Here is a 14,853-nt window from a genome sequence, read left to right as displayed (position 1 = left end):
CCGCCAGCAGCAGTGTTCGTCTGTTGGTAATGTTATGGCAGGCCTGTGCCAGACGGTAACGACATGAACTTCCCTGCCCACCCTGCCTTGTTGCTTTATTACTAGCGCCGCTGCTATGGTCTCATCCGCAGCTGGAGTCTCTGCCCTGACGGAGACCGCGAGGGTCAAGGAGTTGTCTCTCGCGTTCACGGTGGCTACCGCGAAGAGGCCCCCATCATAGTACCGTAAAAACCGGATATAGGTCGAACTTTTTTTCAAAAAAGCATTGCGAAAAGTCGACCCTCGTCTTATATACCGGACATTGGCGGAATAACTAGGGAAGTCTTGCAACAATGGGCAGATGAAATAAACAGCCGCCTTCGCCATCGCATTCAGGCTGCTTTTTCACATTTTGTTTCAAAATGAGCGGAAGCCGACGGCAATTCACCGTCGCCTTCAAGAAAAAAGGCGATTGAGTACGCGGAAGCCTACGGCAACCCGCCAGGTTGCCGTGGGCTTCGTATCGTGCGACCATCGACCCGCGTGTTTGTCAGCACCTTATCATCACGGCACGGAGCAGCATTTAAATAAATACTGTCACCAATGTGCAACCGGCTGAGTCGCATTTGTTTAAACGTAAGGTTGTCTTTCGGTACTTTTGCCATTGAAAAAGATTTTTTTTTCATTTTTAGAATTGGTTAGTTGGGGGGTCGACCTATTTTCCGGTTCGACCTATAGTCCGGTTTTTATGGTACTCCGCCACGTCCACGTACGTTACATGAGGGGCACCCTTGAACTGTCGGCTTCTTGTTATTCGTGTAATAATCCGCGATATCTAGTTGGTGGCGGACCTTAGTGTTTGGATGGTGTGAGAGGCTTTCAGGTTTCTCTGGATGCAAAAAAACCCAGAATCCTAGTTTTATTGCTTTCCGTGATCTTCTGGTCCTCTAGATAGAGGCTCATAGGCTGGGGACTTGTAGATCCTTACTCCATGCACCCCGAGAGCGAGAGGGATGCGTTGCGCCCCCGAGAACTCCGAGGTTATTAAGAGAAGAAAACCGGAAACCACGAATCATTGAAGCCAGTGCAGGGCAGTATCGAAGATACATGTATCTTAGATACTATCTTAGATGTTATCTTAGATACTTTCTTAGATACTATCTGGGTATCTTATATCTGTATCGATATACGTCTGGCAAGCCGTTTGTAAGTATCTGTAGACCCGATACATGAAATAATATACCGTGTATCTTAAGATTAAAGACACTTATCGCAACATAACCGTGCGAAATTATAAACGTTGGCTGAACTCCGCTTCTCAAGATGATAATGCGGCCACTAAGCCAACTCAATAAAACTGAAGGCAGTGACATTTTTTATCTTTCGGCCAGAGCCTTCCAGCGAGGGCAGGCGATGAGCTTTGCGAATCTCTATTGGTGGAACAGAGTCGCGTGGGCGCTCGCGCCATCTCAACAAAAACAAGGCAGCGAACGTTTGCACGGAGCCAATGTTTTATTTTCTAGATTTTTGTTTTTAGTTTGCTCGCAGCCACCGTACTGTGCTGGGTATACCAATTCTTGCAAAATTTTTCGCGCAAATTTTGATGCCGCTATACTGTCGTTATCGCAGTTTCTCTTACGTGGCGCTCTGTTACGAAGTCTGAAGAATCCAAGAATGCAGTTGCCTTGCGTCTAGTGGCTTTCGCACATCCGCGATTTGAAAGATCTCGTGCATGCAAGATTGAATTTTGTGAACCAAAGCATGAATGGCACTGCTTCCGCGATACTTGTGCATAAGGCGGTTACTTTGTGTACGTGAGTGTTGCTCGCGTAGCTTATTGAAATTTCTGCGAAACTTGAATAAGCTACGAAAGCTGCACATTACGGATGAACTAGGGCTTCGTTATATTACTTTGAAAGTGTGGTGTACTCGATTTTCAGTCAACGTGCTCCAAACGTAAGAAGGGTATTTTTCTGACATTCAAGGAGCCAAAATTAGGCAAACAACTCTAAAAAACGTAAGTATTAAGACCATCACCTTCAGAGTTAAGAAACTGGGGAGTTAAGAAACTGCGGTGTTAAGAAGTCGGAGTTAAGACATTTCTAAGCAAACAGTTTTGGTGCATCCGCGATTGCTTACATTATATAGATATATAAGAAATTTGCGAATGTAACGAGGTATCTTAAGATACAAATGCAAACTATCGTATTATCGTACAGTTGCAAAGTATCGCTGCCCAGCCCTACCCTAGTCATTATAAAAGCACTGGTACTTGGTTATTCCTAAAGTTTGCTGAAACATACAGAATGGGGAGCTTTTCAAATATTTGTCATTCTTTATGCCGACACTGCTGATGAATTCATTTAATTTCTTTTAGTTTTTGTTTAGATCACTAATTTTAAACAAATTTTGTGTCTCCATTTAGAGTGCCTTTTTCTTCATAGCTTCAGATTTGGCATTGCTGCCATGAGTACCCTGTCACTTGATGCATACCTTCGTTAATTGCTACTATTATCAAATGCAATGTAACTAAAGAATATAAACATACTTTACCATAATCGAGCTATCAGACAAGAGAGTGACAACTTGACATATGTAGATAGTTATTCTAAAAGGTTGTCTTGCAAACCAGAGTGACATTCTGAAATTAACCTATACAAGAGGGTCAACTTGTCGTATGTAGAGAGTTATTCCAAAAGGTTGTTTTGCAAACAAGAGTTTTAATTCGACACTATCAGACACGAGAGGGACAACTTATCGTTTGAAGAGAGTTATTCTAAAAGGTTGTCTTGCAAACTAGAGTTTCATTCTTACACTAACAGGCACAAAAGGGTTAACTTGTCGTATGAAGAGAGTTATTCCAAAAGGTTGTCATGCGAACAAGAGTTCAATTTACACTAACAGAGACGAGAGGGACAACTGGTCGTATGTAGAGAGATAACCCAAATGGTTTTTCGGACACTCGAGTTGAAATCTGACGAGGGCTAATTTTGAAATGCAAATGTGCTATACATACGTTTTTTTTCTTTCATGCGCCGAGCTTAGATCCAACTAATATATGTAGGTCAACTTTAAGCCTAGTGGACATACAATTCATCTGCCGCTGCAGTTCTGATTGGCCAGGCTGGCGTACGCGTTCGAAGAACACGCCCCATGCAATCAGCACTTATCAGCAGCCGAAGTGGACATGTCCCCACGAGGTGGATGCTTACAGATTATCACCCCCCCCCCCATGATACAGAGATCTTTATTTTTAATATGAAGCCAGGCTGGCGTGGACGCGGTCGCGATTGGAGAGGCACTGCGAATTCTGTATAAAAGGCAGGCAGAATTGTTTCAACATTAAACGCAGCTCTACTACTAAACATGCAGCGTCTTCCTAGACTAGCCGTTGTTATTGCAGTGCTTTCTCTGCCCCTTATTTCGGGTGAAGTTAAGAACCTGCTTCAGCACGAATTTCCAGATGTGGGAAAGGTGAGTGATTCATATTGCCTGCGTGCGTGCATGTTCGCTTACTTTGGAATATTGAAAAAAAAAAGATTAACTCACTCGCTTTTCTGTATTCCGCATAGTCGAGAATGGCCGGAAAGCATTTCAACGAATTTACGTGTTTTCGTTGTCATATCCAGGTATTTTGCCACGATAACCATGATGATGATGATGATGATTTCTAATGCCATTTCTTTAGATTCGGAGCGGGAACAAATAACCTAGCCTGCTGAAGCTAATTAGGTTTCTATACCTACTTCACTCTAGCAATTAGCCTATATCTACTTTCCCCGGTAAAGTTACCCATGCATGTGACGGCAACAGCATTCCTACCTCTTCAATGCCTTTTTTTCCATCAATAGTTCAGATTTATTAAATGCGAAGCATTTCTTGGCGAACATGTTACTTAGGAAGTATCTATCTATCTATCTATCTATCTATCTATCTATCTATCTATTTATCTAGCCACCTATGTCTTTTTGCTCTCATGCTCATTTCGTTACCTTGGTATGCACCAAAATTGACACACTATGACAAGAGCATATGACAAACATAAATGATATGTGATGACATGAATGCCATAGCATACGTGCCATGCAGGTCATGAAACAGTCGCCTAGGTCTTGGTGCTCTCGTGGTAGTTTTGCTAACTTGGTAGGTACCAAAATTGGCGTAGTAGGACAGGAGTGTATGACGAACATAAGTGATAGGTCATGACATAAATGTCATGACATGCATGTCATGTAGGTCATGACAATCACCCAGCGAAAAACATAAACACTCAAAAACCACTCAAATGGGTTCGGACATGGGTACTAAGTGAAGGAAACACTACAGGATGGTGGTAGAAATCATAGTCATGAGCATGACTCAGCACAAATAACAAGATTCATCGAAAAACGATTAACACTCAAAACAATGAAATGGTTTCTGACGTGGTTACTAAGGGAAGGAATCACAAAAGGATGATGATACAAGTCATAGTATTGACCATGACTGAGCAAAAATGAGAATGACTCAGCGGATAGAGATTAACACTCCAAAACCTCTGAAATTACTTCGGACCGGGGCCAGCGTATAACTTGTACGTCCCCCACAAGGCAGCCCGGTTCATCTGCGTCGCCCAGACGGCGATATCGACACCGACGGTGAAAGCTGACAAGCATCCCGAATCGGGAGTGCGCACCTGGATGTTGCCACGAGGCAGCGCCTTCATCAGCGTCGCCCAAATGGCGACCGCGCCCGACATCGGCCATGACGAGTTAACGGGATTAAGACGAGAGGCCAACTTCCAGGAATTGCTACCGTGGGAGCGACAACGATCTCGGTTTCCCGGAAGAACACGCAGTGGCAGCAAAAGACGAGCGCGAGGGTACAACAGTAAAGAATGAGTTGGGGTGAACACGACAACACCTCTGATTGGCCGCACCAAGGTCAGCAGATTCCTCAGTCGAGTCTCCTAGGGAAGACGAAGGCAATAAAAGGGGAGACCGGTGGTGCAGTGGAGGGGGAGTGGGGGGGGTCGACGTGATCTGTTACGAACTCAGAAGTTGAATGTGCTCCTGATTTAGTGGGCTTCCGTACTCGGAGCCAGTGTACATAGTATAAAATAAACCGTTTTCCCATTTCCTTCTACTGAATGTACTCATCGATGGGCTTGGTGATTTCTTGGCCCAAACGCCACCGAGAGCCGCAACACCCCGCAGTTTGTCAGTGCTCAAGAACACAAGTTCTGTTACTTTTTATGTATGTATTTATTTATTTTTCCTGTCTTCGTTTTGTTTCACTTTTGTTCATGTCGTAACAGACCATAACAAGAAGAAACGAACTCGTAAGGTACTTGAGCCCACACCGTTCACTTGAGTGTCCTAAAATGAGCCCTAAAGAGGTTTAGGTGGCATGCCTTTATTCTGAAGCATAAACTCCTCATCCAGTCCACTGCACATTCAGGCCTGGAGTGGTGCCTGAGACCACCAAAAAAAATCGAAGAGAGCTAGTGGGGCTGTACTAGTCAAAGTGCAGCCAAATTAGGAAGGCCTAATAAGCTTCTACAAAGTGACTCCCTCACCAGAACAGAAATTGGCCTCCTTGGTGCAGTATTCGGCCGCTACCTCCCGAATGACTCCTACAATTCACCCATGGCCCTCAGTCCCCAGTGGCTACGAAGCACCTGATCAAGGCGGTGGTCCGACCTGCTACGCGGCAGAGGGTGTTAAGAATCTCTGGGTCCGGACAGGCCGCCAATGGAAACTGAACCTGGCAATGTTCAACACGCGCCCCTATCAAGTGAGGCTACCCTAGCAGGGCTATTTCAAGAATTATCAGGTATTGCATGGTGTGAGAGTGCGCGAAGCCAGTGTAGTGGATAAAGAGAGCGGTGCGGTGAAGACAACATTGACAGCGAATTGGTGCGGTGAAGACAATATCAAGAACAAGAAGCCGATGACGAAGAAGTGACGCGCGTGAAATTTGACACGCCGTCAAAACAAAATACTAAAAAGAACGCGACCATTAAGGGCCATACACGATGGGTGACGTAGGAGAAAAGGGAGGACGAAGAAGAGATGTGAACGAGACCCTAGAACGACGTGGTGGTGTTCGGACGCAAGCGAGCTCCGAAGAAGTTAGCGTCCGCCGGGAGCGGGAGTAAGCCTTCGGGCCGTGGGCCCGAGCTTCCAGACTCCTACCGGCAGAACCTTGTCGGCCTAGCCTCCGGAGCTAGGACACTGTCCCACCGCGTGACTGCAGTGAGCTGCCGGGCCACGGGCTCGAGCTTCCAGATTCTACAGGCAGAACCAGGACTGCCTAACCTCCTGAGCCAGCAGAAGGTCCCATCGCATGACAACCTGGAGTTCGCTCAAGGAGTGACCAGTGTCTTCCTTTGACGACGGCTCCGCGTTCCTCATTGACGCGACCATGTGCCCAAACCGTTGGTGAGCCGCACCCCGCTCTCATTCTACTGTGCTTGTGTAGTCGGACACGCACAACTCTAATATAAGAATTGCAGTGACTTTAGTTAGTGAGAACCGTGCTTGACAGAAGCAGTGTAGAGTGCTCTTCATTTTTTCCCTTTTGTTTATGTGTGTTACGTTTCAGCTTTCTTTATGTAAATCTACATTCTTCGTTCCCTTCTGAGATCAAACGCTCTCATCCGTCATTTGAATAGACAACATAGATAGAGATATTACTTAAGTCGCTTTCCATAAACAAACCCTGACAAATTGGCGTCCGCGACAGGGCTTGAGCGTTTGATACAGTTGTTGGTTTTCATAAGGAAAAAAATGAGCATGCGAGTGTTAATGACGCTAGCAGAACGCGTGGGGTTGGAAGGACCGGCACTGCAAGCATGGTTCGATGAGCAAGAGGTGCGAGCGCGCGAGGAACGAGCTGCGGAGAGAGAGGCGAAGAAGGACCAGCTGGAGCTGGAGGGCCGTAACTTACAGTTGCGTCTTAAAGTCTCAGAAACCGAATGTCATAGCGGAGAAGCAAGTCAGCGACGCTTGGAATTGGAAGAACGGACGCTTCAACTGCACCTTAGAGTAGCGGAGACTGGTGTCACGGAGTGAACAGTGGTTGAATCTGGGCTCCAAAGAGGTGCGTCTTCAGTCGTGAATCCGCACAATTTTATACCGATTTTCAACGAGGACCGAGACGACCTTGACGCCTATCTCAAGAGATTCGAGGGGGTGGTGACAGGTCAAGACTGGCCTCGGGAAAAGTGGGCAACGGCTCTTAGTTTATGCCTAAGCGGCGAAGCTCTGAAAGTATTTGGGCGATTGTCCCCGGATGACTCTCTAGAGTACGACAAAGTTAAGTTGGCATTGCTCCAGCGTTTCCGTTTCACGGCCGAAGGCTACAGGGAGAAATTCCGGAAGAGCAAGCCTCAAGACGACGAAACTGGAAGGCAGTATGCGACAAGGCTTCTCAGCTTTTTTGACCGCTGGATAGAAATCTCCCAGACAGGGAAGGACTTTGATTCTGTCTGTGACTTAATTGTGGCCGAGCAATTCATGGCCAACTGTCACAGTCAGCTGGCGCTCTTCTTACGAGAGAAGAACTTGAAGACTCTTCAAACCATGGCAGATGCGGCTAATATTTTCATGGAGGCAAAAATACTACGGAACTTACTAATAGTTAGAAATAAGGGAGAAAACACAAGTATAAAGGCAGAAGAAAACACGTGTTCAAAGGTGGAAATCAGATGCTTCGTTTGTGGGTGTACGGGCCACAAGGCTTCTGACTGCCGCAATAAGGTAAAGCAACTATATTGCCCATACTGTCGCAAAACTGGACAGTTGTACCAAAACGAACAGCACATCAAGGCCAGCTACCTCTTGTCTATGGTTGCCCAAGGACGAGACCAGTCCGCAGCAACACTCTGACGATTGCGACGCCTTGAATCAAGACGAGGACATCACAGGTACGGTGAAGACGCAACCGCTATCTAGTACACGTCGCATGCCGGTTTTGCCAGGCGAAGTCAATGGACAAAGAGTTCGCGTCTTAAGGGACACCGGAAGTAATACTTTGGTTGTTCGCCGATCACTCGTGCCAGATGAAGCCCTCACTGGCACTACGGCTACATTGTGGTTGGTGGATGGAAGTAGCATTGTAGTCCCTGAGGCCAAGGTGCAAATTAGGTCTCCCTACTTCTCTGGGACAGTGATTGTCAAGTGTATGACAACACCGCTATACAACGTCATAGTGAGATGTACCTGGGTCGCGTGAGGCCGATGACCCAGATGACTCCTGGAAACTTTATCCTCGAAATGATTCCATGGAATAAGAGGGAAGTTCACTCTCTGGACGACGGTAACCGGCCAAATTCACTTGTTGGTATAAAAGGCACGAAGAACTTGCAAAGATTGCCATCGGGTAAACTTCCTTGGCAAATGTCTCATAAGAATTTCCGGGAAGAACAAGAGAAAGACGGGACGCTCGATGTATGTAGAGCCAGAGTGGGCAAAGAATTTGTTGGCAAAGGATCAACAACCTTTGGGTTTATCATGAAGAAAGGGATTTTATATCGACACTACTTTCTATCCCCTGGCAAAACTTTTCAACAAACAGTAGTTCCGAAGTCGCTGCGAGGCCAAGTGTTGCATTTGGCTCATGAGAATGCTATGTCTGGACACCAGGGTATCAAGAAAACGACGTATCGCGTTCTTGCGGCGTTCTACTGGCCTGGCGTACAAGAAGTCCGCAGATACGTCAGATCCTGTGACGCCTGTCAAAGGACTTCGCCAAAAAGCAAGGTGGACAAGTGCCTTTGGGACGGATGCCGTTGATCGACACCCCTTTTGAATGTGTGGCGGTTGACATCATTGGACCTCTAACTCCCACTTCTGCAAGTGGCCATCGATATATTCTTACCCTTGTGGATTTTGCGACTCGCTACCCAGATGCTGTGCCTTTGACACCAATCGACTCAGCCACAGTTGCGGAAGGACTCGTCGAGATATTTTCTCGCATTGGCTTCCCACGCGAAGTTCTGTGCGACCAAGCTTCATGTTTTACATCGGAGCTCATGAAGGACGTCAATGAATTGTTGGCAATCAAGCATCTTAGTTGCACTCCGTATCATTGTATGTGTAACGGGATGGTCGAGAGGTTTAATGGAACCTTGAAACAGATATTGCGGAAGCTTGTTCAAGAACAGCCAAAATCTTGGGATCGCTTGCTTGCACCTCGTTTGTTTGCATATCGTGAAGCCCCGCAAGCGAGTTCCGGGTTTTCGCCGTTTCAACTCATTTATGGCCGACATATTCGAGGACCTCTGAGCATACTGAAGGAGCTCTGGACTCAGGAGCAAGAAAATGAAGAAATCAAGACGGCATATGGATACATCCTAGATTTAAGAGAACGTCTGGAGAAGACGTTGGAGCTAGCACAACAAAACTTGAGCCGAGCACAGAAGTCGCAAAAGACGTATTATGACCGCCGCAGTAAACAACGAGAACTCAAAGTTGGTGACCGGGCCCTGATTCTGCTTCCGTAAAAGATTAAGGAAACAGTAAAATATGGAAGCAGCATGAAATCATTGAGAAGAAAACTTGGCATAGGACAAGGCAAAATGTATGCACTGGAAGGTAAGCAGGGTAATATCAGCAATTTAGATTACATAGTAAAAGCAGTGGAAGAATTCTATACTGACCTGTACACTTCCCAGAGCAGCCAAGCTACTTTCATTCGAAGTAGCGATGAACAGGATACAGAGGCTTCTTCTTTAACTAGCGATGAAGATAGAAGAGTCTTGAAAGACATGACCAGGGAAAAAGCTGCTGGAGAAGATGGAATCAGTCAATTTATTCAATGATTGAGGAGATGTCATACTTGAAAAGCTTGCGGCCCTTTATATGCAATGATTCCCGACTTGAAGCGTACCAGAAAGCTGGAAGAACGCCAGGATTATACTCATCCATAAGAAGAGAGACGTTAAAGATTTGAAGAACTATAGACCCCTTAGCTTGCATAAAGCATTCATAAAACATTCATAAAACATATTGCATAAAACAATCACCAAGGTAATTTCAAATAGAATCACGGCAACAATTGACTTCAGCCAACCAAAAGAACATGCTGGCTTCAGGAAGGGATATTCTGCAATGGATGCTATTCCTGCCATCAACCACGTAATAGAGAAATCTGCGGAGTATAATCAACCTCTCTATATGGCTTTCGTAGATTATGAAAAAGCATTTGATTCAGTAGAGATACCAGGAATCATAGAGGCATTACGTAACCAAGGAGTACAGGACGCATACGTTAATATATTACCAAATATCTACAAGGATGGCACAGCAACCTTGGTTCTCCACAAGAAAAGTAGAAAGTTACCTATCCAGAAAGGTGTCAGGCAAGGAGACACAATCTTTCCAGTGCTATTCACTACATGCTTAGAAGAAGTATTCAAGCTCTTAGACTGGGAAGGCTTAGGAGTGAGAATCAACGGCGAATATCTGAGCAACCTTCGGTTTGAAGATGACATTGTCCTATTCAGCAACAATCAGGGCAAATAGCAAATGATTGAGGACCTTAACCAAGAAAGTGTAATAGTGGGGTTGAAGAATAATTTGCAGAAGACAAAGATAATATGTTCAATAGCCTGGCAAGGGAATAAGAATTCTGCATCGCCCGTCAGCCTCTAGCTAGAGTCTGTAAAGGAGTGCACTTATCTAGGTCAATTACTCACAGGGGACCCTGATCATGAGAAAGAAATTTATGGAAGAATAAAATTGGGCTGGAGTGCATACGGCAGGCACTACCAAATCCTGACTTTGAGATTACCACTGTCGTTGAAAATAAAAGCGTACAATCATTGCATTCTACCGTTGCTAACATATGGGGCATAAACTTGGAGGTCAACAAAGAAGCTCGACAGCAAGTTAAGGAGCGCACAAAGAGCGATGGGACGAAAAATGTTAGGTATCACGTTAAGAGACAGGAAGAGAGCGGTGTGGATCAGGGAACAAACAGGTATAGCCGATATTCTAGTTGAGATTAAGCGGAAAACGTAGAGCTAGGCAGGCCATGTAATGCGTAGGATGGATAACCGGTGGACCATTAGGGTCATAGAATGGATACCAGGAGAAGGGAAGCGCAGTCGAGGATGGCAGAAAACTAGGTGGAGTGATGAAGTTAGGAAATTCGCCGGCACAAGTTGGAATCAGCTAGCACAAGACAGGGGTAATTGGAGATAGCAGGAGAGAGAGAGAGAATAAAACATTTATTATTGAAAATTAATAGCCGTTTTTTGGTCGGACCTCCTAGTCCGGAAGTCCATTGGCTTTTGCCGCCGTCCGGGCTCGGTTGACCAGGGCTTGTTGCTGTTCTGGGTCCGAGCTGGACAGGGTCGCCTCCCACTGGACTGTCGTCGGATTATGTTTGGCCGATATTTGCGGATTCTGTTGGCACGCCCAGGAATGGAGAGGCCTTCGTACTGCAGTGGACATAAATATGAGCTGAAAGATGATGATGATACCCGCACGATAAACCTTAAGATAAGCACCGCGCCCACCCCTTTTCAGCTTCGCTGGTCAACCCTCTCCATGGGACGTAAGGGCCGAACATTTTTTAATTACGATAGCAATCATATGGACACTCCAAGAGGATCTCTGCCGTCATCGTCGCCGTCACCGTGAGGTTTCGTATAAAGTCCCAGGCCGATAAAATCGTCGCCGCGCGCTCTACGCTGTATGTGAGCGTGATAGCACGCGCCCAACGCGCGTTCACGGGGGAGCGAACGCACGGAGAGAGAAAGCGCTACGTCTTCCCTTGCCCGAAAGGCCGTGGAGAGATGGGAGGGAGGGAGGGGACGACGACATTGTGCTGCGGCACCAAATGCGTATCTTGCGCCCGGGCGCTTGGGGATCTGGAATCTCGCAGGTGAAAGGGGCAAAGCGGGAAGGCTTCTGCTCTGTGAGCAACCGCGTACTTGTACTCGTACTTCGCGCGGCCGCGGGCGGTCCCGCGGACCGTATCTTGAAAGCGATGTGCAACACGGCTCCTACGTTTCATGCGCTGTGCTTTCGCCGCTCAGGTTCCGTTGAAGCGATAGACCGCACGAACCTTCACTCGCTACGCCCAGCGCGCTTGCTCACGCCAGCGTTTTGACGGCAGTTGTGTGCGGTCATCGAGTGTGATCTATTTATGTTTGCTTGTGTGCGCTGACACCATACTTGTTAATTTAGTTAGCAAGTGAATGTGTCCAAGCTTATGCAGCCATAAAACTACTATCCTTACTCCGTATAGCTATCTACTAATTCGTGATCGCAATTGATGCTTGGCCTTTTGGGCTAAACTGCGATTTTTTCCTTCAACATCTACCTTGTACCGCTACCTATAGCTCCAAGAGATTCGGTCACATAAATTTCGTCTCTGCTTTTTTTTTCACCAATACTCTAAACGTCTCTTGCTTATGTCGACGGCTGACCGGTTGACGCTTCGGTCCACTTAAAACCCAAGCGCTTCTGGAAGGTGTACGATACCTACAGTTTTCACTGGGTGAATCCCTTCGCATTCCATTAGGATGCTGAGTGGTCTCCGGATTTTGGCTGCAGCATACACATGCCTCATCTAGTGCCGAATATTTGCTCCAGTATGTATTTGTCCTTAGGCAACTGGCTAAAGCCTCAAATAACAAGGCACTGCCCTTTGTGTTATCGTACAGGTTTTCCCTTCCCATTTCTTTCTTCTCATTTTTGTTTCCATTATTTGCATTCAAATATCTCTTGTTTCTCTCACTTTCTTTGTGATGACTCCTGGTTGTCTATTTACAGTGCCAATTACCATGGACTTTCTTGACTTCTTTCTCTATTCTGTGTCCGCGCTTTTCAAGTACAGATACTTGTGTCCTTTAGCCGCCCATTTATTTTCATTCATGTTTCCGAGTCTCACTCAGGAACATGAACCAACTAGAATTAGACTTACATATATCAAATTCTTTTTAGTGCGACTGTCACGACGTTTCGCGCCACTCTACCAAACATGGAAGCATACAACGACGAAAAGCAGGAGATTAGTAGGAAATGCTTACGCGTGTCTTAGATTACTCCAAAAGGAGTTTCTGCGTGAATGTTTAGTTCCCCCGCACGGCCGGCGCCACCGCTGCCAAGGATGCGCGCAGACCTGAGCCGTCTCGTGGTGTTGCAAGAAACCCAGCGGCGGTGAAGCTTGCCTCCTTCGCTGATTAGTTGGCTTGTTCAGCAATAGAACAGCCGCCCAGCTCCCACGCTCACAAAAACCCGGCAAAGTTGGCAAGGGAAAGCTTCGTGTTTAAATGTATACCCATGTAATTTGAACCGGGGTCCACGTAATCATGAGCACAAGACTTTTGCTAGGCGCCACTAAACACGAACGGGAAGATCTGCTATAGCGCAAATTGTGTATCTCAACATTTTGACAGAACTGCCTGTCTGGTTGTTTAATTTATTATAACTTTCCAGTGACTCCAACCAAAAAATAGGTTCATTGTCGTCGTCCCCCCGTCGGCCTCCCGCACCTAGACCACGAAAGATTAAAAGTAGCGCCTCGACATCTCCGTCGTCACTCCCACTGAGGAAGGAATCGAGTTGGTTCCGAAACCTCGGGAAAATAAATCTATTATTTGGTTGGAGCCACTTGAAATTTATTAAGGTATGCATGGCCTGCTGTTGCCCAGTCACTTGCATTGTAACTATAGTAACGGGCCCCCTCACTGTAGACACTTCTCTTTAGCTTACGAAAGTACCCAAGACCTGAGAGTAATTGAATTGGTCCCGTTCTCAAATGCTCATAGGACTTAAGGCTTCTCTAAGATTTTAATGTTCTAGCATTTCTTCGATTTTTCCCCGGAAAACGTTCCATCATCTCGAACAGATAATACCACAGCCACACTGGGCACCTTATATGGCAATCGAGCTCGATTGGGAATCAGGTTTGTCGATTGCAATTACCTTACTTCCACAGCTTGCGGGAGAAAAGCGAATTGATGTTAAGAAATTTGATACCGGTAGGGTTTGATTGCGATCGAAAGTGTCCTGTGCTTAGGGGGGTATCAAACGAAAGAGTGCCAAGAAAAAAGTGGAGGGTGTAAAGCTTGACTTGAAAGGTTAGGCAGATGCATAGACGTCGTTCCAATCCAATCAGATGCGGGGAAGGGAATAAAGTATTCCTCACATTTCGTCTTCCTCACGAGATCGCAGTTGCCGGCGAGCAGAGCGGTTTTCAGTGATACTAGGTAAGCACGGTAAGTTTGGTTGCAAAAACGACGAAGCCAAGTGGACAATCCGTTACACTCCATTCACTGGGCTCTGCAATGGACTAAGGACAGTGTCCTGGCTTCCGCTGCAGGCAGGAGCGTTGGACGCATGTACATCAGTGTTATTGCTGAGGAGCGGTGTACATACAACATGGTGGTAATCGGAACAGAACGGATAGCGAAATTTAAGTCAAGCTAAATCTGTCGAATCCTGTAATTGGGCGCTGATCAACGCTGATGGTTTCCCTTTGGTCATACGGGTCCACACCGCACCAGCTTTGTGAAACGTCTGGTATCTGCAAGGGCACTGTTCTGTCGCACGGTGACAGTTGTCTAGCATGCTCTGTCGCACCCTGTCTCCTCCGCATATTGTAAGAACACCTTTTGAGAAGTTGGAGCACTGCAATGCTTGAAAACGCTGTCTCTCTTCTATTTTTCGCATAAGAAGCTAGGCATTGAAACTGGATCCATGTAAAGCGCCAAGGACGTGTTTAAGCATGTCAGTGGCAGGATACGTAGTGATGGAATAACCCATAGCGATCGTAATCGTGCCGGCTGCTTCAGCAATATCGGATAATACCTATGCAGGTTCTAAGCGTGTGTGCTCAAGCATTTCGTGGTTTGAGTTCCGCGGACTTGACAGCATC

The 14,853-nt window shown here is 46.3% G+C and overlaps 1 protein-coding gene across 1 annotated transcript in view; it reads left to right on the top strand.

Moving 5' to 3' along the window:
• Nucleotides 1-3,322: 3,322 nt before the first annotated feature.
• Nucleotides 3,323-14,853, top strand: part of LOC119441786 (uncharacterized) — a 33,768-nt gene continuing 22,237 nt past the window's right edge. The window contains exon 1 of the mRNA XM_037706402.2: nt 3,323-3,453. Within this exon, the coding sequence (XP_037562330.1) occupies nt 3,346-3,453 (108 nt within the window). The 5' untranslated portion in view covers nt 3,323-3,345. The remainder of the gene's footprint in view (nt 3,454-14,853) is intronic.

Source organism: Dermacentor silvarum, chromosome 2, assembly GCF_013339745.2.
Source record: "Dermacentor silvarum isolate Dsil-2018 chromosome 2, BIME_Dsil_1.4, whole genome shotgun sequence".
In the NCBI taxonomy this organism is placed as follows: Eukaryota; Metazoa; Arthropoda; class Arachnida; order Ixodida; family Ixodidae; genus Dermacentor; species Dermacentor silvarum.
The sequence above is the reverse complement of the archived record's forward strand: the minus strand, read 5'-3'. Positions and strand labels throughout refer to the sequence as shown.